Source organism: Xenopus laevis, chromosome 6S (assembly GCF_017654675.1).
Source record: "Xenopus laevis strain J_2021 chromosome 6S, Xenopus_laevis_v10.1, whole genome shotgun sequence".
Classification (NCBI taxonomy): domain Eukaryota; kingdom Metazoa; phylum Chordata; class Amphibia; order Anura; family Pipidae; genus Xenopus; species Xenopus laevis.
In genome coordinates, this window is record NC_054382.1 from 31,069,336 (window position 1) to 31,082,102 (window position 12,767).

The 12,767-nt window shown below is 40.5% G+C and overlaps 1 protein-coding gene across 1 annotated transcript; it reads right to left on the reverse strand.

Annotated features, from left to right (window-relative positions):
* Window positions 1-591: 591 nt before the first annotated feature.
* Window positions 592-3,737, reverse strand: twist1.S (twist family bHLH transcription factor 1 S homeolog). The gene is given in 2 exon segments (NM_001085883.1): window positions 592-1,257; window positions 3,052-3,737. A coding segment is annotated over 1 exon segment (501 nt). The 5' UTR covers window positions 3,588-3,737; the 3' UTR covers window positions 592-1,257; window positions 3,052-3,086.
* Between the last annotated feature and the right edge of the window lie 9,030 nt (window positions 3,738-12,767).

Genomic DNA, 12,767 nt, shown 5'->3' on the forward strand with positions numbered 1-12,767 from the left:
TATGTTGACTCTCACTTTGGAAATATCTATCTGATTAAAATCTGATCAATATTAGGCCACCAAGACTGAATCAAAATAAATAAGATGTTGAATCCAATGCAAGAGCCTTGTTTGCTTTAGGGTAATCCTGGGGAACTGATGAGAGCTGTGTGCCCAAAGATTCCTTTATTTGTTTTTGTAGAACAAGCACAAATTGCTTTGCAAAATGGTACAACAAAGTGTGACATTCTACACTGGGACTCCAACTAATCTGAAAGGAAAAGTCATGATAAGGGAAGGCTTTGGCCCTGTTGGTTAAAATATACTGCCTTCCCCATCTCCCACCTATTGACATTATTTAAAGCATGATGAGAGAAGAGGGCAATCTACACCTAAAAAAAAAAAAAAAATCCCCCAAGCCAATAAGGAAAGTGCAATAGTCAATCATCCTCCATAAATAACCCATGTGTCTGTCAGTAGCTGGTTTATTTGAGCTCTGCGCCCAGTTTGTTTATACTAAACCCCCTCTCTCCTGGGTGTCCTTTGCACATACTAAATATTTTTTTATTTTCTATGAAAGGCCATTTAACATTATACACGGGAAAAAAACTCTAAAGTTCAATCATATTTATTTATTGCAGAAGAATAATATACAATGATATTTACAAAACAACCATAAAAAATATGAAATGCATTTAGACACCGGATCTAGTTGCATTTTTTTTTTTTAAAACATGGATCAATAAATAAATAAATGTTAACTTTTTTTTTCTCAGGTGATGAATAAAAGAGATGCCGCCGCTTGCATAGAAACAGTTTTCTGAACCAAGAATCAAATAGCAAAAATAGTGTTTTTTTTTCCTTTCTATAAAAAAAATGGATTTCGATAGAAACCTTCAAGAATGGGAATGTTCAAATATTTTCCTCTTTAAGTGGCTTCAAAGGCACGACTGGTGGCAACGCATGCATGCAGTATATAAAAAGTACAAGGAAAATTAATTTAAAAAATTAGTTTCCAACATTCTTCGTCAAAAGTCCAGATGAGAGGTTTGATCAGGATCAGAATGGAATGGATTTGGCGAACCTACACGGCTCCCTGCTGTATAGACTAAGTGTCCCAGGGCACATTTGTTCTGTAAGTGCTCCCCACGACTTCATTCGCTTCGGCCCTTTCTCCCTTTAACGCAAAAAACAATCCTCAGACTTAATTGTTTTGGGGATCCAGCTCCAGTTTCTACACTGTCCGTTTTTTTTTCCATTCATTGGTATAAGTATAATCTGGTGGAAAATAAGGGAAGAGAAAAAAACATGAAAATCACATGTATAAATAAAGGGCTTAAAATAAAGGTAATATACAAATATTTTTTAATGCTACAGATAAAAGCGCCATAGATCTAAAATTGCTCTAAGTTAGTATTTATATTTGTTTAGTGATAGTGCCTATCAAGTCTGTATGGCTTTCATGAATACCATTTCCACCATCTATTTGCCTTGTAAATACTATTATTTGCTGATATACCGACGTTATATTAGGTGGGACTAAACTGTAATTGTGTCGTGTGCAATGCAGCCTTTTAGAGTCTATTGCTTTATGGTGGTATGCGTTGCTGTGTGTTGGTTTGTATTGTTATATGTTGCTTTGTGTTGCTGTATTTTGGTGCATTACTGTATGACGCTGTGTGTTGCTCTATGTTGCTTTGTTTTGCTGTGTGTTTCTATTGTTCTGTGTTGGTTTGTATTGCTGTATGTTATTTTTTATTGCTATATTAGTTTGTATTGCTGTGTGTTGGTTTGTATTGCTGTATATTAAATTGTATTGTTGTGTGTTGGTTTGTATTGCTGTGTTTTGGTTTGTATTGCTGTGTTTTGTATTGTTGTGTTTTGGTTTGTATTGCTGTGTGTTAGTTTGTATTGCTGTATGTTGGTTTGTATTGCTGTGTGTTGGTTTGGTTTGTATTTCTGTTTATTAGTTTGTTTGCTGTGTGTTAATTTGCATAGATGTGTGTTAGTTTGTATTGCTGTATGTTGTTTTGTATTGCTGTGTGTTGGTTTGTATTGCTGTGTGTTGTTTTGTATTGCTGTGTGTTAGTTTGTATTGCTGTGTGTTGGTTTTGTTAGTATTGCTGTATAATAGTTTGTTTGCTGTGTGTTCGTTTGTATTGCTGTGTTTTGGTTTTTATTGTTGTGTGTTAGTTTGTATTGCTGTATATTGGTTTGTTTGCTGTGTGTTAGTTTGTATTGCTGTATGTTGGTTTGTATTTCTGTGTGTTAGTTTGTATTGCTGTATATTAGTTTGTTTGCTGTGTGTTAGTTTGTATTGCTGTATGTTGGTTTGTATTTCTGTGTGTTAGTTTGTATTGCTGTGTGTTGTTTTTTATTTCTTTGTGTTGGCTTGTATTGCTGTGTGTTGATTTGTGTTGTTGTGTGTTGGCTTGTCTTGTATACTGGAGTATGTTACTGTATGGTGGTTTGTGTAATTTGCGTTTCTTTACTGTATGAGTAACTGTATTGTGGCGTGTATTGCAGAATGCTGGCTTGTGTTGGAGTGTGTCATTGCTGAATGTTGCTGCAGGACAATCTATGCTCAGTGATAGTGAATAACGGTTTGGGAAAGTCACAACAAGGATACAAAGGAATGGCACAGAGGTTCTGTACGCCGGGCCCATGCATTTGAAATAACAACCCATTGGTTTATATGCGATTAAAAATCTAGGAGATCGCAAGAGCAAAAAATATTTGGTTTTCTGTCTGTGAAAGGCCCCAGCTAGAGGACTGTGTTTTCCAGCCCCAGTTTCCCTGCACTAGGCCCCTTGTCTGTGAGACTTAACTGAGCACTATATTGGGGGCTCTTTTAATAGAATGGGGGGAGCAGCAGCAGCCAAGCCCAGCAGGGATGTCCAGTCTATGAACCCCCAAATTGATCTGCAGCCAGAATTCCCAGCATCACCTTATTATAAGGTTGGGGGTGAGGGTGGGGGAGGGAGTACTAGTAGTTGAGTAGAAGCTGCAGGAGAATGGCAGCAGGGTGGGCATGAGGGTGGGCAGCAGGGAGTTGGCACATCAGTCTCTTACCTTTGTGTGTGGCCTGAGCTGTAGTGGCATTGCTGTTAGTGAGATGCAGACATGGACCAGGCTCCCTCCATCCTCCACACGGAGAAGGCATAGCTGAGCCTCTCATGGGCCACATAACTGCAGCTGGCCATTTTGGAGTCCAGCTCGTCGCTCTGTAAGACCTGGCAGAGAAAGTCGATGTATCTGGAGGCCAGTTTGAGCGTTTGGATTTTACTCAGTTTGTCCGAGGGGAGGGTGGGGATGATCTTTCTCAAGGACGAGAAGGCTTCGTTGAGGGACTGAGTCCTCTGACGCTCCCTGACATTGGCCATGACCCTCTGACTCTGCAGCTCCTCAAAGGACTGGGGGCTACTGCCGGTGCTGCTCGCCTTCTTGTTGCGCTTCACTGAGATCGGACTGTCGGGATCCTCGGGGCTTTTCCTAGCAGATCGCCTCTTTCTGCATCCCCTCTTGCTCTGCTGCTTGTCAAGCTCTTCCTCGCTGTTACTCAGACTGTCTACTGGGGAGACTGGCGAGCTGGACTCTTCCTGCATCATTTTCTCCCGGCACAATAAGGAGAAGGTCCCGGGCAGAGGGCAGGCTCTGTCCCAACAGATGAGAAGTCTTCTCCAAGGTGCTGAGGTGGGTGGGTGGGTGGGGGAGCGCGCCCAGCCCTATCACAGTGTGTCCCCAGGCGCCAACGTCTCTCTAACTCGCTTAGGCTAAACTTCACTCAGCTCTTATATTCTCCCTGCAGAAAGATTTGGGGGGCGCTTCCTATTGGTCCATCAACCGTGACGTCACAGGGAGCGCCCCTCTGCCTTCTAACTTTTTTTTTACTAGGTTTCCGCCAGTCAGAAAAAAAGGAGAGAGAGGAAGAAAGAAACAATTCTTTTGCCATCAGAATGGAAGGGGAGGGGGTATTTTGTTAATAAATCCTACTAAATAATCCTTTTCCTAAATTCCCTTGGTACACATCATGGATTGTGAGTTGTGGGATGGGAGATGTAGAAAATGTGCCCTGACATCAATAAACCTTAGCGGGGGGATGTGCTCCTCTTTATTGTGCGCACTTTGGGGATGTATTGATTCTCATTTCTGGCACAGAAAATGCGCAGAACCTTGCCCCTGTCCTCTCTGGAAAATAAACGGTTAAAGCGAAATGATTGGGGAAAAAGAAAAAAAAAAGAAACGAGTGATAAATCTCTCAATAAAAGTGATTGCACAATTCACATTCTTTACTTTGCTCAGATTGTTTTTCTTTCTTTCTGTTTAAAAAAAATCCAGGCCAGTTGAGATGATGTAATTAGGGGAGAGTGGTCCCCGTGCCTTGGGAACCAGAGCCTCTATATCTCAATGCCTTTCAGTTCTTATTCAGTGGAATCCCCCACATGTACCTCTGACCTCTGAGACAAACGTGCGATGTTCTTCACATAACGATTTGGTGTCAATAAACGTGCGGTGATCAATCGATGTGCGCGATATCGCAGACTGACAGTTTGAACAGTTGGAAATCCGCTAATACTGACATCCTTGTTCTGAAACATTTTGGGGGGTAGCTGGGCCCTGAGGCATGCAGACACGTTTCATTAGGTTTTCAAGAACAAGGTGCCATGTCTGGGTGGCAGCACATAGTCATTAGACAGGTCTGAAGTAAAAGTGCCCAGGCAATGCAAGACATGGAATTACATAGTTAAGTTGGGTTGAAAAAAGACCAAGATCCATCAAGTTCAACCCCTTTAAATGAAACCCAGCGCACATACCTACACACACTCACACCGACCCCTCCCTACACTCACATAAACTATATATAGCAATATCTATATCAAATGGGTGTTAGTCACATCTCAATAAGTGAATTGGGGTTCTTAAATGTGGTCACCTTTAATTCATGAACTGATAAGAGACGAGAATGAGAATCCCAAAGAACAAATCAGCATCATCTATGTATGTCCCATTGGGTTGGGCCCCACTAACTATTGCCCCCAGGTCTAGGCAAATCTGAGTTGAACTCTCATGAATGAACACAGATATTTAATATAAAATCTCGATTGGTTAAGGGGGTGTCTATTGAATTGCTGTACCTGATATATGAATCTACAGAAAGAGAGGGGGCCCTGTGATATAAAATGCACATTTAAGGGGTGCTTAGAGTATGAATATACACAGGAGCCTAGAATCTACAGAGAGAGTAAAGGGATGGGTGCTTAGGGTGTGCATGTACATAGATTTAGAGAGTGCCTTGGATATGGAAACACACAGAGTTAAGGGGTGCTTAGTTAAGAAATGCCTTGGATATAGAAGTGCACATACTACAGGGGTACCTAGGATATAGACTTATATGGAGTGCATAGACTATGGCGGTGCTTGGAGTTAAAGGGGTTGTTAACTTTTAGTAGGACACAAGGTGATATTCTGAGACAATTTGCAATTGGGTTTCATTTTTTATTATTTGTGGTTTTTGAGTTATTTCACTTTTTTTCCAGCTGCTCTCCAGTTTGCAATTTCAGCAGTCTGGTTGCTATGGTCCAAATTACCATAGCAACCATGTAATGCTTTGAATGAGAGACTGGGATATGAATAGGAGTGGGCCCGAATAGAAAAATTAGTAATAAAATGTAACAGTAACAATAAATGTGTAGCTTTACAGAGCATTTGTTTTGTAGATGGGGTCAGTGACCCCGATCTGAAATCTGGAAAGAGTCCAAAGAAGAAGGCAAAAAATTAAAAATCTGTAAAAAAGCAAAAATGAAGGCCAATGGAAAAGTTGCTTAGAATTAGCTTTTCTATAATATACTAAAAAGTTAACTCAAAGGTGAACCACCCCTTAAGGCCCAGGACTGAGGCAGAGGCTATGCCTAAGACTGTATATTGTAGATGTCAGGCTTTATTCAGTAATATGCTACAATCAGACACTGACCTACAGTTAATCCGCTGCTAATGGATACTGCAGAAGTCACGCCATCTCTTTTGAACAGTTATTTGTCCTCTTAAAGAAAATATTATCACAGTCATAATGAAAGGCTCACAGAGGATCCGAACGTGTGAATCCTGGGGAGAGTCGTGCTAGAAAGGAGGGACAGGATCAAATAAGCAGAGAAGAAAAGGGGTGGTTAATCCCAATGGAAACGTGAGCCCCCCGTTTATCAAAGTCACAGGAGTCTGTACCTTCCATTGCATTGGCTTCAACGCTTGAGTTGAGCTGTCTGTGCTGGGCAGCAATTGTGGTACCAACTACACCAACTCCACAATTGCATTTCATTGGTTATTGTACATAGGGAAGTGTGTGTATAAAGAAGCCTGATTATTGAGTATAGAGGTGTGTGTCTATGGAAGTGTGTGTATTGTCTTCTGCATGTAAAACAAACAGCTCCAGTGTGAGGATCTGATGGGAGAAACAGTGTCATTCCCACGCAGACACAGTCACATGATTTTGCGCCAGTTTGTAGAGAAAGCTTCAGTTTATGACAGTTTAGACTTAAGAGCAACTACATAATCGTAAAAACTAATCGGGGTGACACTGATTAATCTAATATCTAAACCGCATCTGATCGCCATATGTCGTGAGCGATAATTTCCTGCATGCTCAGTCTATTGACTCAGGACTTGCCTGTATCCCAAGGAATGCCCATGGCTGTATATCTGTACATGTTCTGCTATCATTGGGGCAATAGAAATCAGAGAGTGTTTATCAGACACCGGGGGTAAATAATCTCCTGTGACTACTTGTCTGCGGCAATAGGATCAATTGAACTCATGTGGCAAAGGGGGAGCGGGATTAGTGCAAAATGCAGGAGAAACAGTAACTGCCGGTAGGGGGTGACACTTGAAAGGCAGATCAGAGAAAGGGGAGGGGTATTCAATGGTGCAGCCCGGGCATCACTGGGGACAAGGGAGAATTAGCGAACAGGCTGAATAGTAATCAGAGCCCTACACTCTGCACTTTCTCATAAGGTCCCGCTATCAAAGGAATGAGGCTCAAATTATCTATCTCTGATGATTAGACTGATACAGACTGAAAGATAGATGGCTTGATAAAGAGACAGACTGAACATGAAGGGAGAGAGAGAGAGAGATGAGATTGATAGACAGACAGACGGATATATATATTGACAGGAGATGCGATAGATAGATGTATGATATATAGATAGATAGATAGATAGATAGATAGATAGATAGATAGATGATAGATAGATTAGATAGATAGATAGATAGATAGATAGATAGATAGATAGATAGATAGATAGATAAATAGATAGATAATTGATAGATAAATATATAGATAGATTGATAGATAGATAGATAGATAGATAGATAGATAGATAGATAGATGATAGGAGATTAGATATAGATGAAAGATAACTAGATAGATAGATAGATAGATAGATAGATAGATAGATAGATAGAGAATTGATAGATAAATATATAGATATATAGATAGATAGATTGATAGATAGATAGATAGATAGATAGATAGATAGATAGATGATAGATAGATAAATAGATAGATAGATAGATAGAGAATTGATAGATAAATATATAGATATATAGATTGATAGATAGATAGATAGATAGATAGATGATAGGAGATTAGAGATAGATGTTACATTTTTGTAAAATCCCTTTTCCTTGCAAATTAATGTAAAGCGCTGCACAATTGCTGATTCTATATAAATAAATAAATAATGATGATAGATCCCTAAATAGATATAGATATTAGTAGACAGACAGACAGATATATGGGGGTTCTACTGTATATAGATAGATAGATAGATAGATAGATACAGGGCCGGATTTACATAGCGGTCGCCCCTAGGCCCACTGCCGTTTGTCCCCCCTGTCCCCTACACTTTATTCATGCAAATTTTCATGGAGATTGTATCTCCTGCGCATCCCCAGTGTTTTTGAATCAATGTGGGTGTGGTTGGGCAGCATGCTGTCCCCCTAAAATCCTGCCACCCTAGGCCCGGGCCTAGGTGGCCTTCCCACAAATCCGGGCCTGGATAGATAGATAGATAGATAGATAGATAGATAATAGATAGATAGATAGATAGATAGAGAATTGATAGATAAATATATAGATATATAGATAGATTGATAGATAGATAGATAGATAGATAGATAGATAGATAGATAGATAGAGAATTGATAGATAAATATATAGATATATAGATAGATTGATAGATAGATAGATAGATAGATAGATAGATGGTGAATAAAATAAATCGATAGGTCCATATGGTGGTTGGTTGGGATAGAAAGTCTGATATATAGTTATTGGCAGAGAGACAAATACACAGAAGAGAGGGATGAGGATGATAGTGAGTCAGTGACAGATGATGGAGAGCTGGTTATAGACACAGAGATGGATTGGATAAATAGACACACACATGATAGATTACAGATGAGTTATCGCCTGTTATTCAGTGTCTGGGGAATGTGATACTGCAGATTTTTGCACTGAATGGGCTTTTTATCTGAAGTCTCTCTGCTGGGGGTCATCCGCATCCCACAGCTCCCTCCTCTGCTGAGCGCACAGTCACGTGGCACGCACAGCTAATCACAATGCTCACGACATCGCCTCCTCATTACAACTCCTATGGTCATATAACCCAAGCGTCCGGGTAACGGGATAATGATCAGCCTGAAACGTCCATCCACTGATTCTACAAACCACTGCTCTTATGTTCATTATAACAATATATACATTGCTAATTTACTCATAGTCTTGTGCCTGTAAAATACCCGTAAAATCATCACAGTCAGAGGCGCTGCCTGCCACAATCACGTGAGGATGAGCAACAGATATTTACTGCTCCTTCACTTATTATCCAGAATGAGCGCAAGGAAAACAAGCTCATCCTCATATAACTGTACCCTTAGTGGCCGCAAGAGGGCAGCCGTGTGCTCAGTACAATTGTATTGGAGGGAACTGAGTTGGAGGGGGAACAATCTTATTTAGCTTTCCATCTTCTCTGCCCACTTCCATCAATCAAACTGGTGTCTCTTATAACTGGATACACTGTCTTGCCAAAGTGCACGAGCACCAGTGTTTCTACACAGAACCATTTCTTATTATTCATTCTCTTTTCTGGCTCTTCTGAAAGTTCTGAGTTTCCTGCACGAAATATCCTGGATCCATCTGATTCAGTGACATAAATGGAATATAGACAGGAGGGACCCTGGAAATGAAAGTAAAAACTCCATGCTTTCTACAAGTACATTCCTTTTCATTTGATTTTGCGCTGTGTGCACATATATCTCTATTAAAGGGGTTGTTCACCTTCAACACTTTTTTCAGTTCAGTTGGTTTCACATAGAGCACCAGAAATAAAGACTTTTCCCCAATTACTATTTATGGCTGTTTTTATAATATTGAAGTGTAAAGTTACATTTTTCACCTTCTAAGGGCAGAGACACACAGGCAGATTCGGGGAGATTAGTTGCCCGGTGACAAATCTCCTCTTCTTCGGGGCGACTAATCTCCCTGAACTACCTCGCCTGCCTTCCCACTGGGTAAAATGCAAATCACCGGCGGGATGTCACTCGGAGCACTTCGTTTTGCGAAGTCGCCCGAAGTTTCCTCTTGAGGCACCTTTGGGCGACTTCGGAAAACATAGTAACATAGAAAGTAAGACACATGTCCATCGAGTTCAACCTTTTGACTTTTTTGTTTTAACCTGCCTAACTGCTAGTTGATCCAGAGGAAGCCTCTCCAATTTGCTTCAGAGGGGGAAAAAATTCCTTCCTGACTCCAAAATGGCAATCGGATCAGTCCCTGGATCAACTTGTACTATGAGCTATCTCCCATAACCCTGTATTCCCTCACTTGCTAAAAAGCAATCCAACCCCTTCATAAAGCTATCTAATGTATCAGCCTGTACAACTGATTCAGGGAGAGAATTCCCCCGTTTAAATTGATACGTTTAGTCATCTGTAGAAATAAGTCAAATCAACTGGACAGCAAGTCCAGTTGTCCAGTTGATTTGACTTATTTCTACAGATAAACCATGACTTGGATGAATGAGACATAACATTTGTTATCTTTGCGTTTCATTAAAGGCAGCTGTTAGAATAGAAACAATAGTTGCTGATATTCCCCCACAGATACTGCTGAGAAATGCATCAAACAATTGTATCAACTAAATCTATCAAATTGTAACAGTTGGAATTCATAAGTTCCTGCATAATAAGGTTTGAAGGTACGACCCTTTTACCTGTACCCTTCCTAACGGAAGCAATGACTAATCAGTGAGCTCACATTGCCCCCTAGTGTTTAGCTCAAATATGCCAGTTCCCCATAGTCTGGAAAGGTCCACTCCCCAAACAAAAAAATCATCACTTATTCTGCTGGCATTTGCTTATTTTTATACCTTTGCCTTTAAAGGTCAATATACCAAATATTAGTATAATAGATACATGTAATCAGTTAATAGCAAATATTATGTGACTAATAAAGACATTACTAGAAGGAAAACACAATGCCAATAAACAATTGCAACTTCCATAGAGTTTATTTGCTACTATATTTAACAACTTCTTTCTGAGTATTTTTCATTAGAGCTGCCCACAAGTATGTAAATAAGGTGAATCTTTATGGGACCCAATAATTCCTGGGACATTTAGGCAATTTGTATTTTTTTGTAAAGACACAATTGGGCCACATATATTGTACAGGGCCAAAAGAACAAGTTTTCTGATGGAGGCCCTGTTTCTCATGAATGGTTTGCATTTGTTATATAAACCTTTCCGCTGCAGAATCTCTTTTTAAATAGAAAAAGAGGGCAAAGAAGTTGCGGTAAGAGAAGGAAACATTAACGTACACATTGTGTATCACCTAGATATAATGTTCTAGGTATTGCCTGGATAGTCAGGTTAACACTCTGAATCTTTTTTTAGGCAAGTGAACCAGAAAATGTAAGTGGATCCTGCTGTGAGAATCCCACCTGGAACAACCGGGCCTGGTGTCTACTCTTCCTATGTTTGATAGCAGTATAATATCAGGAAAACAGTGGTGTAACTATAGAAGAAGCAGGCTGTGTGGTCCTGGGGGGAGGGAAAAGGAGGGCCCGGACCAGTTTCCTCAGGAAAGGGGCCCCTCAAATATTCTTTGTGGGGGGGCTAGCCCAATTTCGTTACTCCGCGGCAGAAAATTAAAAGTACTTTGTTAAATAAAAGTAATATAAAAGTGCATTTATCACTCATGCATCCTTATAGCTGGAGGTGACATACTTCTTGCCTGGGCCACCCTCAAACATCTGTGAAGGGTTTCATACCACTGTAAACTGTTTTCCGCTTCCTATAGCAGCAAAAGCTGAACTTCTCGTCCAAGCTAAAGCCTGTTATTTTTTGTGCAGCCGGCTGTTTAACACCCCTGTGGAGGTTCTGTTTTTTGAGGTGGAGTGTTCTCCTTGCCTCATTGCTAAAGCAACAAACTGTCAGTCTCATTCTCTCTCCCACCAAATGTGGGGACCATACTGCCAAGCCTTGCTTCACATGAATACCATATAATGGGACCTACAGCAGCACACCTTTGGCACTCTTTTTAGTCATAATGTCTCTTCTGCCTACCCCTAGTTCCGGCCTGGACCACACAAACATTTCTATAAGTTGCAGCTATTTTTTTTAACCACTTCAACCATACAAGCTTATCATCAAAGTCACATCTTTTTCCCCCCTCTGTATATTTCCCCCCAAACGTTGGATTATAATGCAGTTTTATCCATATTACTCCAAACAAAAAAGTAGGACAATTGTGCAATAATTCCATGGAAGCTGCTCACATAAACATTGGTGCTCTTTGCAGCCCATGTTTACTGAATAGTGTAATTACAGTGCCACGTTTGTACGTAATGTCCCTATAATACCTGGTGGTATATATGCACAGCATACTTCTGGGGTTATGTAATTAAAGGCACTAAGTTTGCCCTGGAGCAATAAGCCATAACAACCAATCAGCAGAAAGAATTTAATGGCTACCTGATTCAAAGCACACATCTCATTGGTTGCTATGGGTTACTGCTACTGGGCAAACTTAGTGCCTTTTATTAGATATGGGGATTCATGTTTAATGCTCCAGAACATAGAGTCAGTATAAATGAATTGCAAACTTCATTATTTCATTAGGGTACTGACTGTGCTTTGTATTATGTTGCCTTGCTGTACAAACATTCTTTTTTATACCCAAGCAAAGAGATTGTGTAAGTATATCATGCACAACTAGGATCTGAGATCTGTCCTCTGCATTTTCCATTGCCCTGCAGCAGACACACACCAACAGCAACAACTCACATGTACTAAGATACTCCCGCAATGGGTACAGGACACACAATACTGGCCTATGTACTGCAGATTAATGTAGAGAAGAAATTGGAAGAGCTCCCCCTGCTGGGTATCTTGGACACATCATGGGAGTATTGTATTTGCTGGGGTATAGTAAAGGTGGCCATAGACGCAAAGATCCGCTCGTTTGGCAACATCGCCAAATGAGCGGATCTTTCCCCGATATGCCATTAACGAGCATGGCTATATTGGGGGTAATCTGATTGTTCGGCCGTATGGCCGAACAATCCGATTACAATGCGCAATGGGCTCCGGCGGGATCGGTCGGGTCAAAATCAACCCTGACCGATCGACCAAAAGACCGATCTCCGCCAGATTAAAGATGTCGGCACATGCCGCACACAATCTGAAAATCGTACAAATCCTTGATTCATACGATAGGATCTGTGTGTCTA